Genomic DNA, 14,036 nt, shown 5'->3' with positions numbered 1-14,036 from the left:
ATTTAGCAGGAACATAAACAACAAAAAAAGTGCTCTGCATTTTCCTTTGTTAAAGTAATTTTGGTTTAGCTTTTTCAACTATTAATATTTATTTCCTTTTTTTACAAATATTTGAATCCATAAGTTTCATTCACACTGAAAGTAAACTTGGTTAAATTAATACAGATAAGAATTTCTTGTAAATTAAGAGTCAAAGAAAAAGCTTCCATGGAACAGAGCAGGTTAACTGTCACTGGTAAAAAGCTAATTTGGATTAATCTGTCAAAATAAAACAGAGAAGTTTGGGTTAATTTGGATTAATGCATCGTTAAACCATGATTAAGAGGATTAAGAAATTTGGAGTTAAACCTGTAGTTTAACTTCATAATTTTTTACTATCGCTGTAAGAGACAGAGTACTTCCATTGTATGTTCTCTCCTATTTCATTAGTGTCTTGTTTCAGATATCAGTGATAAGTGATTGACATAAAAAGATTTTGGTAAAGATTCTTCAAATGTAAACCTGTGTGAACTCATGAAAATTGTACAAAATTGGGTCACTTGTTGGGATGGCAATCTATGTATTGCAGAAATGCATAAAGGCTTGCTGGTATGAGAGTCCTTTCATCTTCAGACCATAAAATGATATAACATTAAACAAAACAAAACAAAAATAAAAAGGCAAAAAAATTGTTGAAGGCTATCAAGAGCTCTCAGATTTCTATTAGGCACTTTGGAGAAATTTATAGATTTTGAAATTGTTCTCAGAGAGGCTTGCTACATTGCAGCATTTTTGGAAATCCATAAAGTAAATATCTCATTATGAATGGAGCTCTTTAGAAAATTTTTGCCTTTTATGTTTGTATTTTGTATTCTCTACCAAATTTTTCCAGATATTTTACATACTATCCAACATAAGAAAGAACAAACAAAACCAGCATACACATCTGTGACAGATAGTCCCCTGGAACACACACTGCATCCCAATGTAGACAGGAACATTTTGGCCAATATACTGCATCAAAAGCCCGTTTTGATAACACTTTTTATTGATGCAAATATCTGTCCATTAAAGCACAATGTTTTTTCTAATTTAGAGTCTCAAATATTTATATACCACATGCACCACCTTACTTTTGAGTTTCTCCAAAAGTCAGCTCTTTCCCCAGTCTCTCATCTTTACTTACTACCTCTCTTACTACTTCCTATCACTGAGGCAGATGTAAAACGTCTAGTCCTCTTTTAATTGTAAATATTGTCCTGCCTCACCACTGTCCTTTCTGTGGGTGTTTTGAGTCTAGCGTGTCCTTTAACCTGTCTTGTTTTCCCTTCGTAACTCCCTACTTTGCCAAATCAATTGTGTTTCCTAAATTTACTAACATAAATTTTACAAATATTTCTTTGTTCTTTCCCTTCATGATATTGCCAGAGAGGAAAAGTAAAACTTAAATTAAAGTTATTAAAAAAGAAGCCAACAGAAAGACTATTATCTTTCTTTAGTCTTCCATTATTCTTTAAGCTATTCTTGTTTCTATATTCTCTTTGCTTTGTATTATACACCTCTTCATACATTTTTATCAAATGTATTTTCAAATATTTTATCTGTGGATTCATCTTTTTTCTCTATATCAACATTGTGACTTAATTGCATGACTTCTCGTTTTTCTTAAGTATTTACTATACCTTGTTGAAAAGGTAGTTTTGGAAATAATGTCCTATCATCTCAGTTGGACTTTGACAATGGGAATCCAAGAAAAGATATAATGCTTATATTATGTATTATTCAGAAATGGAATTCAATTTGGTATCAAATGTTTTGAATTAAAAATTGCCAGTGAAAACCTGACTTTTCTGAACTTCTTATTAAAAATCAGTATTTTCTCTATGTGATAAGACTTTGTACATCTATCATTTCCTACATAGATGTTAGACTGAAAATTATCCGAAAACAAATTACCAACCTTTCTCCCATCTTTCCCAATGAACTGTTCAATAAATATAAATCTGATAAAGTTCAAAGTCTTGAATGCTTGCAATTTCAGAAAGATCTGAAATGAACTGTAGCCTAAATCCACAGAGAAATTCAATCCTAAAGTCTGACCAATGCCTTTATAGTCCACTGTTTAATCTCTTCCACCGAAGAGGGTTAGAGGAAACTGCAGAAACACTTTGGAAGGCATGTGACAGGCACCAACCACAGAGCATTAACTGATGTGCAAAGTTACTATGTTAGGGAATTGCTGGACTAATTACAGCCTGGTGTGAGGAACCAGGGTAACCGTCCGATGGATTAAATATCTACACAACAAAATATTGATTGCTTTTCCTGATTACAGCTCAACAGATAAACCACAGATTAGCAGAGAGTATAAAAAAAATATAGTTTTATCATTATTCATTATTAAGAAAACACATTCTAAAATGACAAAGTATCTGTGTTAAAAATAATCTTAATTTTAGCCTAAGATTTGAATGCCTTATCAGTCAAGTTTCCTCCACAAATAAGTTAGTGTAAGTTAGTGTTGTCTTTATGAATTGGATCTGTGAACCATTTTCATGATAAGGCAATTTGTACTAGAAAGAAATGTAAGGGGTTTGTAATTCTGGTTAACTAACTTTTTTTTTTTTTTTTTTTAATGTTTGAAAGCTTTTACAAAAATAAAAGATATATGAATTAGTATTTTTTTTTTTTTTTTCTCTAGCAAAGTTATTGCCCTGTTATGACAGCAAATGGCACCTGGAATTAACCACTTATAGTCATGTTACAGAGCATTATGCATTTACTGACTATGAAGCATAGATTTTCTTTTTATTTAAGAATACCTTCAAAATATTTTTAAGACCATAAATGTTTTTATTAAATATTTTTCCTCTAGTTTTATTTCTATGCAGTATAATCTTTAGCCTCCTGCATCTCAAACTTATTGCCTCTGCAAGCATCCTGAATTCTGCTGTTTGATACGTTTTCTTTTTATTTACTGCAGTATTATAATAATCCTTTTAGCCCTATTACACATTATAATGTGTGATCCCAGACTGAATACTGGGGGCTGTAATTTAGGTTCAAATTCTGCTGCCCTTTCTAAAGTTCTTGATCTGCACCCTTGTGAGTCCAGGCATCAGCAGAATCCTTTGATTCAATTATAACTTGGCAATTAATTTTGAACTATGTATTATTCTATAAATAAACCATAACCAATGGTTTAAAGCAGCAATCATTTACAACAAACATGAAATGTGAAGCTCCAGGCTACAGCTGAATCTACTGGTTCACACTAGAAGAAAAAGATCATTTCTTGCCTGGAAATTCAGCACAATGACTGCTAGTTCACTGCTGTTTTTTCACATACAAGTGTAATGCAAATGTACAAAACACTTTTGATTTCTGTAGGTACTTGATTTTATTAGACATAAAAATGTTCAAACTGAACCTGAAACACATAATTTTATAAAGTTAGCAAGCTGAAAGGTCTTCTTGATGGTGTCCACTCATTTGCCTAACAACTAATTTTAGTAGTTTTGACCATCCGGAATCACAGAATGGGTCAGGTTGGAAGAGGACCACAATGGGTCATCTGGTACCCCTTCCCTGCTCAAGCAGAGTCATTCTAGAGCATACAGCACAGGATTGTGTCCAGACAGTCATCTCCAGTGAGGGAAAATCCACAACTTTTCTGGGCAGTCGTGCCGGTGCTCAGTCACCCACACAGTAAAGAAGTTCCTTCTCATATCTAGGTGGAGCTTTCTGTGAAAGAGTTTCTGTCCATTGCCTCTTGATCTGTTGCTTGGCACCACAAAAAAGAGCCTGGATCCATTCGCTGAGACCCTCCGCGCAGATACTCATAGATATTGATGAGGTCCCCTCCCAGATGTCTGTTCTTGAGGCTGAACAGGCCCAGCTCCCTCAACCTTTCCTCACAAGAGAGATGCTCCAATCCCTTACACATCTTCATTGCCCTCCACTGGACCTGCTCCAGGAGCTCCATGTCTCTCTTGTCCTGAAGAGCCCAGAGCTGGACACAGCACTCCTGATGTGGCCCCACCAGGGCTGAGTAGAGGGGCAGGATCATCTCCCTCAGCCTGCTGGCAATGCTCTTCCTAATGCACCCCAGGACACCATTGGTGTTCTTGCTCACAAGGACATTCTGCTGGCTCATGGAGCTTGTTGTCCACAAGGATTCCCAGGTCCTTCTCTGCAGAGCTGCTTTCCAGAGGGTCACCCCCAGCCTGTGCTGGTGCATGAGGATATTCCTCTCCAGTTGTAGGACCCTGCCTTTGCCTTTGTTGAATTTCAGAATGTTTCTCTCTGTCCATCTCTCCAGCCTGTCAAGGCTCCTCTTAAGGGCTGCACAGCACTCTGGGGTATTGGCTGCATCAGTCTCTGAAGCAGAAGGCTCAGCTGGCTCAGTTCTTAGGAATCTTGGGCAGCTACTATGTGTTTTTCCAAGGAGCTTCTCTGTAACTTAGGCTCTGCACTTTCATTGCAAATGAAAGTCAAAGATGAAGTCAATAAAAGGAGAAAGATGTACAGAGGCCTCTCTTTTTTATAAATGTATTCATATTAATCACATTGTCTGTGACTTTTTTCCTATTTATTTATTTATGTCCTTGTATTTCCCAGTCAGATTATACTCTGTCATAGCATCATTTATAGAGTATATTTTGTTGTTTCTGGCATAATGAGTCTTATCTCTCATTACGTTAAGGCTTATAGCTGTCACATTAAAAATGAGCAATAATCTTTAACAGACAAAGTTTACTCAAAATCAGCATGGCAGACAAGAGGCCAGATTTATATTTACTGTTTTAGCACAGCACATTTAATGAAACACGGTATTATTCTGTAGAGTCTAACAAATGCATATAGTATTAACATTTGATCTATAATCCTACCCAGTTCTAAATCCAGGAGATGCATTTAACACAGAGATTAATAATTAAGATTTATTAATATTTAATAAAACTGCAGTAATCTTCACTTGTAAACTCAAATAATAGTACCATTTTAAAACATTTGGTGGCATTTTTATGGGTAGTTTTTATGTTCTGAAACAAAATAAAAAAGAAACAGGACTTTTTAAATTAAGTAAGTACGCTGAAACTGAATTACCTTGTTGTACACGCTGCTTGCCATAACTATGGAGGAATGGCTGATCAAAGACAAAAAAACATTTTATAGATTATTTCAATTCAACCAAGTTTTTTTTTTTTTGAGATTATGCAAAAATTTTAAATGCAAAAAATTTAAATGTTTATATGCATTAATTGAGTTCAATAGACAATTAACAATGGCAGGCTCTACAGCTCAAAGATCCACTGTTTATTCACCAAAAATTATCTAATACTTGTGCTGTATTTTGTTTTCAAAGCCTTTTCATGGTATTAAGCAGTTGACTTCTTACTGTTGTCTGTGAGGAAAGAGATTAGTGAAAATGAAGGGAAATTCTTGTGTATTTTTTTAAAATTATAAGTCTGAAAAATTGTATTAGGATGATTTGACAGATACTTAAAATCAAATGCATATTATTGAAATACAAACAAACAAAAATACCCAAAAACCTTTCATTTTAAAACCAGTTATTCATGTGTCATTTAATTTATAGAAAAAAATACTTCTGTACCAGTTTAAAATCAAAAATACAAAACTACAAAAGCAAAGCAATTTAACCGACAGCACCCATATTTAAAATGCTTTTTTTATGGCCAAACTTTCAAGATCCACACCACAGGAAATTTTATTAGAAAGGTAAAAATGACAATGAATAATATATTATATAATTAAAAAAAATTAGCATCACCTTTTAATCTAATGATTACTCAAACGGTAATTAAGTTTTTGTACTCTGTTAATTAAGCACAAGTATTCCAAGCACATTTTCTTTTCTGGATTGTGTACATAAACCACAAAGTAGTCGCATCCGTCTAAGATTGAATGAATTTGCAAAGACTTAAAATTATTTCCATAACAGAAAGAATAAATGCACCAAAAAGTGTTTTTCTTCAGTAGGAACACATATATTGCATTGGGGTTATAACTCAGAAGTACCAATACATACTTTTATATATTAAATTTACAAAAATTTATACTTAAAATGAAATCTTACCCTCAAGAACACCTCTTTGGTGCTGATGAGTCAAAACATAAGTTCTTCCATTCAAGAATGAACTGTACACTTACTAATGTACAGTGTAATTTTTAATGTATAGATAATTATATTTCAATTATATTGAATATTTTGAATTATATTTCAAATCCCTTTCAGTTGTCAGTAGTTTTAGTCATAACATGGAAATGGGAATGGGAGCAATACTGCAAGGGTGGCTCTGCTCAGGTGTACCAAGTATAATCTTTAGAAAGAGAATATGCACCACACCAGGCCACCCTTAGGCTTGAAGGTCTCATTTGTATTGCGGTCAACTGGTCCTAGTACTGTAGAGAATACAATTTCAGTACACAGTTTCTACTAGATATTTTGGTCTTCTCTGAATTTGTAGTATATCCAGTTTCATCTCAGTCATTGCATTAATTTCACTGTTAAACTCTTCCTCAAAACTGTTAATCATTATGACCAACATGGTTCCAAATATTGTGCCACCCTATGCTTAAATTTTCCAGTATATATGCTATCAAGTTAATATTTTCATTTTTCATTTTGACTTTTTGCTCCTTTTCTCAGACCTATCATTTAGATTTAATGAAAGCCACAGATAAGTGTTAGAATAAATGGTCCATGCAAACTAAAGTACTTCAATTTACCCTATAGTTCATCTCAACCTTGAATATTGAAACACATCAGCATAAGAAAATTATGTAGTTGAATCTAGTGACCTAATCTGTATAATCTTTTTTGTAGGATGCTTCTGATAGCCTTTGCAGAATAGCAAAAAGACTAAGAAAAAACCTTGCATTCCTGTAATTCAGAATAATTGAATATTTAAGGGAATCCAAAAGGTTTCTTTAGTGAGACATCACTACAGTGTCCTCTCATACTGGCTGGTTAGCACCCACCTACCAGATTTCCTTGTTTTCTTTCACATTTCCTCCAATTTCCTTCCATTTCTTATCTACGTTAGACCTGAAATATGTGTTTGCAGTCCTGTGTTTAATCAAAGAGTACATGGATACAGAAAATTCTTCATTGTCTATAAATCCTAAGTTTTTCATTTGGCTGTATCAAGTTAAACTGTCATTTGCTGTCTTGACTAAAATCCATTGGAGAATTTTATACGTGACAGGTTCATATCTCTGTATTAAAGGGCTTGTACGACTATTTGATTTTTTTACTTCACGCCTACATATTTCCCACTGAAAGTTTGCTCCTTCAGTTTAGTTCTTTGTATTGTAGATAATCTATATTTTCTGGCTTGCCTTGCTCTCTCTTTCCCTCTCAATGTTCAGATTAACAATACAGGCTGATGAGCAGGTGAATGACAGATCTTCATTAGCAAAAAGTGTATTAAAAAGAGCACCATTTTTCCATTCCTATCACATACACTACAGGCTGATTCAGTTTGATGCTTCAATCAGTCAGAAATCAGATCTACTTTTAAATATTACAGAACGAATGTATTTTTCTCTGTACTAAGATGCACACAACAAAGCAGTGATCTGGGATTTCTAAACCTTAAGCACTTAGAGTGAATAATGCTGCTCAGCATTCTGCTCTCCATGAAATAACATTTCTCTGAGTAGCTGCTGCCTTTTCCATCTTGCGATCTGTCAGTCAGTCTCCTACAATGTTTCAAGAATGGCTGAAGGCTTTGGTTTTATTTGTGCCTATTTATCTACTGAGGAGTGAGATTCTCAGAAAGAGTGTGACTGGCCTACATTGCCTTGATGCATGTGAGGTATTAAATGGCTTATCTCATACCTCTCACAGCAAAACAGATTAGAGAAAGACCATGTACAGAGGCACTTCCATTAGCTACTGTCGTCTAGCAACTGTGTTCCCTAGAAACATCATACTGTTTAATTCTTCATCTTGCCTCTTCTCCCCTTCTCCTTAAATGCCTGATAACATCAGGCATTAAACAGTAAGTAGTTTAAGTTTTGCTGCTGTTGGAGGACATGAATTTCACTTTTTAGTAGATCAGAGGAGAGGAAATGCATATCCTCAAATATGTACACTGAAGTTCCTAATGCGTTGGGATATTGTGGTGGTATATTTGGATTCCTGCTTAACTAAAAATAGCAATGTTGCATCTCTAAATTTTGTCTTTCATTTATAACCTCGACAGCATATGTACAAGGTAGATTTTAATACTGGCTTTAAACCATCTTTATTAATCCTCTTCATCTCAGGCTTCACCAGGGTGCAGCTCTAGGGATGTGATTAAATTGGACTCACTGCAGCAGATACCCTCTTAAGAAGCCAGTTCAGTTTTTCTCAGACACCATACCCTAGAATCCACATTGCTCACCAGATGTTCTGGGATGCATGCTGGGACAGGACTCGATAGCTACCACGCAGGATTATGATACCAGATAAACCTGGACTGCTGGACATCACAGAGTGGAGTTTGAAAGTACCAGTGGAGAAGTCTGCATAGCTATGCTTATAAAGATAATTTCATTTAATGAGCAAAATAACTGAGGTATACTGTGTTGTAATGCACATCAGAGTAAGGTGCTCTGGATTAAAGTCTTGGAGCAGTACCCTGCAGAACACCTGCAATGATAAACTGTAGAAGTGTAGCTGTCCTGATGTAAACAAATAAAATTTATTGAGCTCCCAGCAAATAATATAATAAAGTTCAAGACATTTAACTCCAGCCAGATCTCTGGCACACAGGCCCTCTGACTTTTTTGAGTTAATTCTTGTTTCAATCAAAATGTGTCTTTTAGAACCTATTTAATTTTGTTTTACAGATTTCTCATGTTCCTTCCCCATCCTGACTGCAGCTAAGATGTTAAAATGGCCAGTCACACAATCTGCCAAAAGCATAAAGAACTCATCTTGTATTTTGTTGAATTGCCTTACATTATATCTTCTATATTGAAGTGCTTTTTATTATTACATATATAATATTCTAATGCCTCCAGCTTCCATAGAAATAGTCTTTTTCTTTTCTTCTTTGATATTGCAAGTATATCAGGGTGTGCTGGTTTTGACTAGGATCATGTTTAATTTCTTCACAGTGACTGGTATGGGGCTGTGGTTTGGGTTTGTGCTGAACACAAGGTTGATAATATAAAGATGTTTTTGTTATTGCTGAACTGGGATTTCACAGAGCCAAGGACTTTTCTGCTTTTCATACTGCCATGCTGGGGAGGAGACCAGGGATACCTGGGAAGCTGAAAGTTGACACAGTCAGGACAGGTGACCACAGCTTACCAAAGGGCCATTCCATACTCTGTGACATCAGGCTCACTAGATAAAGCTCCTAGGGCAAGAAGGAATAAGGGGAAGGGCCTTTGGAGTGCTAGTGTTTGTCTTCTGAAGTCGCTGTTATGTGTGATGGGCCCCTGCTCTCCTGGAGATGGCTGAACAGCTGCCTGCCCATGGGAAATAGTGAATTCATTCCTTAGTTTGCTTTGCTTGTGTGCACAGCTTTCGCTATTGAACTTTTATCTCAACCCATGAGTTTTCCAGCTTCTATCCTTCCAGTCCTCTTCCTGATCTTTCTGGTGGGGGAGTGAGTGAGTGGCTGTGTGGCACATGGCTGGGGTTAAACCGTGACACAAGGCTTACTCAAAATCAGTATTGAAAGTCCAAAAGGCCACTCGGATTTTTTTTTTAGCTCTATTTGTTAAAAGTTATCAAGAACTGCTGATTAAAAGTATATGACATTACTGGCTCCAGTTTAATATCCTATTGAGTTACTGTTGAAATTGAAAGTATTTTATCACAGTCATGTTCTGACATCAATTTTTGATCTTTCTCCAAGTACAGAACTATGCTGAGTATTATTTAGTACAAAAGATACACTTATACTTAGATAGACCTCACATTGTTAAATGTTACTGGATTTTTATGCAATGCTATTGATAACTCTGTTGTTATTACTTTAATAATGGATCTGTTACCTTTTGTTTTTTCTTTATATGAGAAATAAAAGAATACTTTTAATTACTTGTCACTCCATTCATTATTGTTTGTTGTTTCCTTCCCACATTTTACCAGTTCGTAGTCCAGTTTGTTATTGAACTCTTTTTCACCCATCTCTTATTTTGTTTTTGTTTTATATTTGCTGTTGTTACTTTCACATTTACTCTTAGCTGAGCTAAAAATTTTAATGTTACATGTTATGTTTTGTAACTTTTTTTCAGTTGTAATTCTAGCAGAACATTATTAAATTGTTTCAAACACCACCCACATTTCTTATATAAAAGCTATTTCTGCAGGAGTTATGGGTACTAATTGTCTCAGGCCTGTAATACTGGACTTTCCAAGCAACATTGTGTGTATGTGTGTCTAAATACATCATTCCTTTGTTATCTAAGGTACAGAACAAAGATCATAATTTGCTACATTTTAGTTTTGTGATCACTTCCCCTATCAGTCACAATATGAATAAAAGCAAGCCTTGTGACATGCAGATGTCACCTTTGCCTCTGAGATTCTCCCTTTCTGTCCCTTATAGTGAGTATTTCCTCCCGTATTTTACTGTGGGAGCTGGAGAACTTGCAGTGGTGGGGAGTTGTAGTGTTTGGGGCTACTTTCAGACTATATAACCTTCCGTAATTCCAGTAATTTACAATGCTTCTGTTGTGGATGGAAACATGAATATGCATCAATCCCTGCTTGGAATTTTATCCAGACACTTTTTTTTTTTTTTTTCCCCCCCCCAGTCTGCTATTCCTGACTTCTCTACAGCAAGACATCACTAGTGCTTCTGCACTGCTTTGCTGCCATTATCACTTATTTCATCATAAAATAATACTTGTCTCCTGCAGAAAAAAACAAAACAAAACAAAAACAAAACAAAACCCGCAATACTTTCCATATTTCTTCAGGTTCTTTACATGTACTGTGAACACTGTGGTATAACAATGTCAAGTTGGCTTCAGTGATTTTAGATACCATATAAAAAACACTAGCAAGTATTTAAGGAACTCATCTTTTCCTAAGCTTTACAGTGTCACCTCCAGAGCTTAAAGCCTTTTTGATTTGTTACCTGTCTTCTAGAAGTTCTTAGTCTGCTCCTGAGAAAATGACTGATCTTACTTTAGCTCTTATTTACTCTTTCCATAAATAAAAGCAAATTCTGAGCAGCTGGACACTATTACTATTTGTGGCAGTAAAAGACATGTAGGTTTCTGCAAATGTAAGTGTGAGTATTGGAGAACTCAAAAAAGATTCATGAATGTTACTGGTATCTACAGTTTCATACTGACTTACTTTATTTCCAGTGGCAGATTGAAAAAAACCCACAATATTTTTTAATCACATTCAGCGTGCAAAAACAAATGGGAATATCTTGATGACCTTCTTAATAAGACTTTAACCTGAAATATTTCCTCCTCTTAATTTAGGACAAAGAAGCTTTTTATTTTGTGCCTATGTCTTTGTAACCTCATTTAATTATTCTCTAGAAGTAGCTATTGTTAAGCCCCTACAATTTAGCAGAGTTCAGCACATATTTTCAACTGCTTACAGGAACACACTGGGGAATGTGCTTTAATATCACTTCACACTTATTAAAATACAAAGTCTGCCTGAGTAAGTATATGCTGCTGCTATAAATGAATAAATGTTGATCATAAAGTGTACAAGTGAAAATTCATCCTATTCAAGAGTATTGTCAAAATGTTTTTGTATAATAATGTTTGTACCTGACTAAGCATGTTGGTGAAGTAATTGCATATATTGTCATAATGACTATTAATGCAGAAATAACTACACAGAGACGAAAAACAATAAATGCTGACAGCTTTTTTATTTCTGAAAAGAGTAATTTCAAATATATCTTTATAATACTTCCAAAAAATATTTCTAAAATTTTAAATATATTTCTAAAACATAACAGCTGCCTCAAAGCACTTCTTTAAAATGTGTCTCACTGCTGAAAGAAATTTATGTACTTCTTTTTTTATCCCTCTTCTAGATATTTTTAAATGCAGATACAATCCGCCTGGGAAATCTACCAGTGGGGTCCTTTTCATCCTCCTCCTCCTCCTTCTCCTCGTCCTCCTCCTCACCCAGCTCTTCAGCTCCTCGTCAGACTATCTATGAGCTCTGTGCCTGTCCCAATGGTAAACTTTACCTGTCCCCAGCAGGAGCAGGCTCCACATGTCAATCCAGTAGCAACATCTGCTTGTGGAGCTAGAATGACTCCATTTTATCCTCACACCAGAATAGCCTTTTGTTACTATCCCTCTGCTTCACAGTTCAGTTCGGTTTCCCTTGTGACCAGTTTGACGCTTCAAACGGCCTGCAGAGCAACTTCTTCCACTGTAAGCAGGAATACAGCGCTGCCTTCTCTTGTGGTTTGTGCTGCCACTCAACACAGAGATGGGAGAGAGATATTCAGAAATCAATGTATTCTTCATCAGGAAACCTAGAACATAAGATCACCTTATTTTCCAAAAGGGACAATAACACAGGTGCCTTTGCTACTTGAAGTGAAGCACATTGTTCTAGATTTTTGCAGGACCTGGATATGAACTGCACATAAATTTGTACCTAGAGAGAGAGAGACAGTACATGAATTTACCCAGAATCAGATGATGAGATGAATTGGTTACCCCTGTGTGATATATAACTTTACTGTCTGAAAGCACAATTTTCCATTCATGTTTTTGGATGTAAACTTTTATCCCTGAATTTTAAAATTTTAAGGCATTGTGTGATGCTTGCTTTACTAAACAAATTCAGTAAATGGTTTTTAATACAAAAAGAGACAGAATTCCTCCCTGAGTTTGGTTTCTTTAAAAATTTGTTGTTACTATTTGTCTACTAAGTCTAGGGTTTTGTACACTAGGTAAATTTTGGAAGTGCTCAGCAATATTACTTTAAAAGTTAAAAAGACATGCTCTTGTTTGCCAGATCTGAATGACCTTATATAGTATTTTCATGGCCGTTGCATGTGAAGTGATTGCTTTAAGTAGAACATGCAGTTTCTGGAAAAGAAGACCGGGCTAAAGAAGGAAATTCTGATTATATGTTTTTTGATCGGTGTATTGCTCTTCACAAGGTTCTTATAATTGGCAAATACAAAACCAAGAGAGAAATCTTCAAAGGTACATCTTGCCCATTTTCTGATTATGTCTAACTGCTGCCACTTGAACACAGAATAAACATTGGTAGTAATGTAATGTGTGATACTGAGAAGCAGTGCACTAATAACTTGTATGACATTCACATTTATTATTCTCTTTTGTTTACCATCTGCTGCTGAGGTTTCAAAGTAATAGTACTATATATAAAGCCACATATTAAATGACATTCAGTATTAAAAAGTACATCGATATTATGTTGACTTTACCAGGTCTGTGTTTAAATTATGCAGCCACATTTGCATTGAGATCTCCCTACTAACTTTCTTTTTTTACAAGTTTCATGTGGGATTTCTTTCTTCTATCAATCTTCATACTTACTTGGCTTGATTGGTAATTGAAATCTTATAAAAAATACTTTGGTATGCTGCTGGCAAATTTGTCACAATATTGATTAACAAGAGTATCTTGAAAGTTGCAGAAACCAGGACAGTAAAACAATATAAAATTGTTTCCTAATGTGGAAGATGGCTTGATTGTGTGAGGTAAGTTTGCTTTTTAATTCTATTATTTAAATTACATTACCTAGCTTGTATTTTTAGAGGCTTCTGAATCAAAGATTACCAATTAAATGAGAGCTTTTGCAAAGTAATTCTAAAGCCAAGGGAGATAGTGCAAGGTGGGTATTTCTACCTTTTTTTTTTTTTTTTTTTTTTCCCTCAGAGAAAAGAAATGAAAATGAGGAAATTAGTACAGTGATGCCCTTGGCACCATATTAACAGCTAATAAGGCTGACTTTGTTTTCACTTAAGGTGAAATTCACTCCTATGCAGAAGACCAGTACAAGATGTGTCAGTGGCTTGACTGGTGTTTGCCTTAGCATTGGCCCTCTTCAGAGG

General features: G+C 35.2%; 1 protein-coding gene across 12 annotated transcripts in view; it reads left to right on the top strand.

Annotated features, from left to right (window-relative positions):
* Positions 1 to 13,268, top strand: part of SGCZ (sarcoglycan zeta) — a 421,463-nt gene extending 408,195 nt beyond the window's left edge. For 10 of the 12 annotated variants that reach the window (XM_040065419.2, XM_040065418.2, XM_058420742.1 and 7 more), the window contains one exon: positions 12,027 to 13,268. In XM_040065419.2, the coding sequence (XP_039921353.1) occupies positions 12,027 to 12,248 (222 nt within the window). In that variant the 3' untranslated portion in view covers positions 12,249 to 13,268. Of the gene's footprint in view, positions 1 to 8,280; positions 8,401 to 8,847; positions 9,926 to 12,026 lie in introns of those variants that run through there. The other 2 variants (XM_040065425.1, XM_040065424.1) reach the window with 2 other exon arrangements.
* The last annotated feature ends 768 nt before the right edge of the window (positions 13,269 to 14,036 follow it).

The sequence above is a fragment of the Hirundo rustica genome, chromosome 5 (genome assembly GCF_015227805.2).
Source record: "Hirundo rustica isolate bHirRus1 chromosome 5, bHirRus1.pri.v3, whole genome shotgun sequence".
NCBI lineage: Eukaryota > Metazoa > Chordata > Aves > Passeriformes > Hirundinidae > Hirundo > Hirundo rustica.
This window is presented reverse-complemented; position numbering and strand designations above follow the sequence as displayed.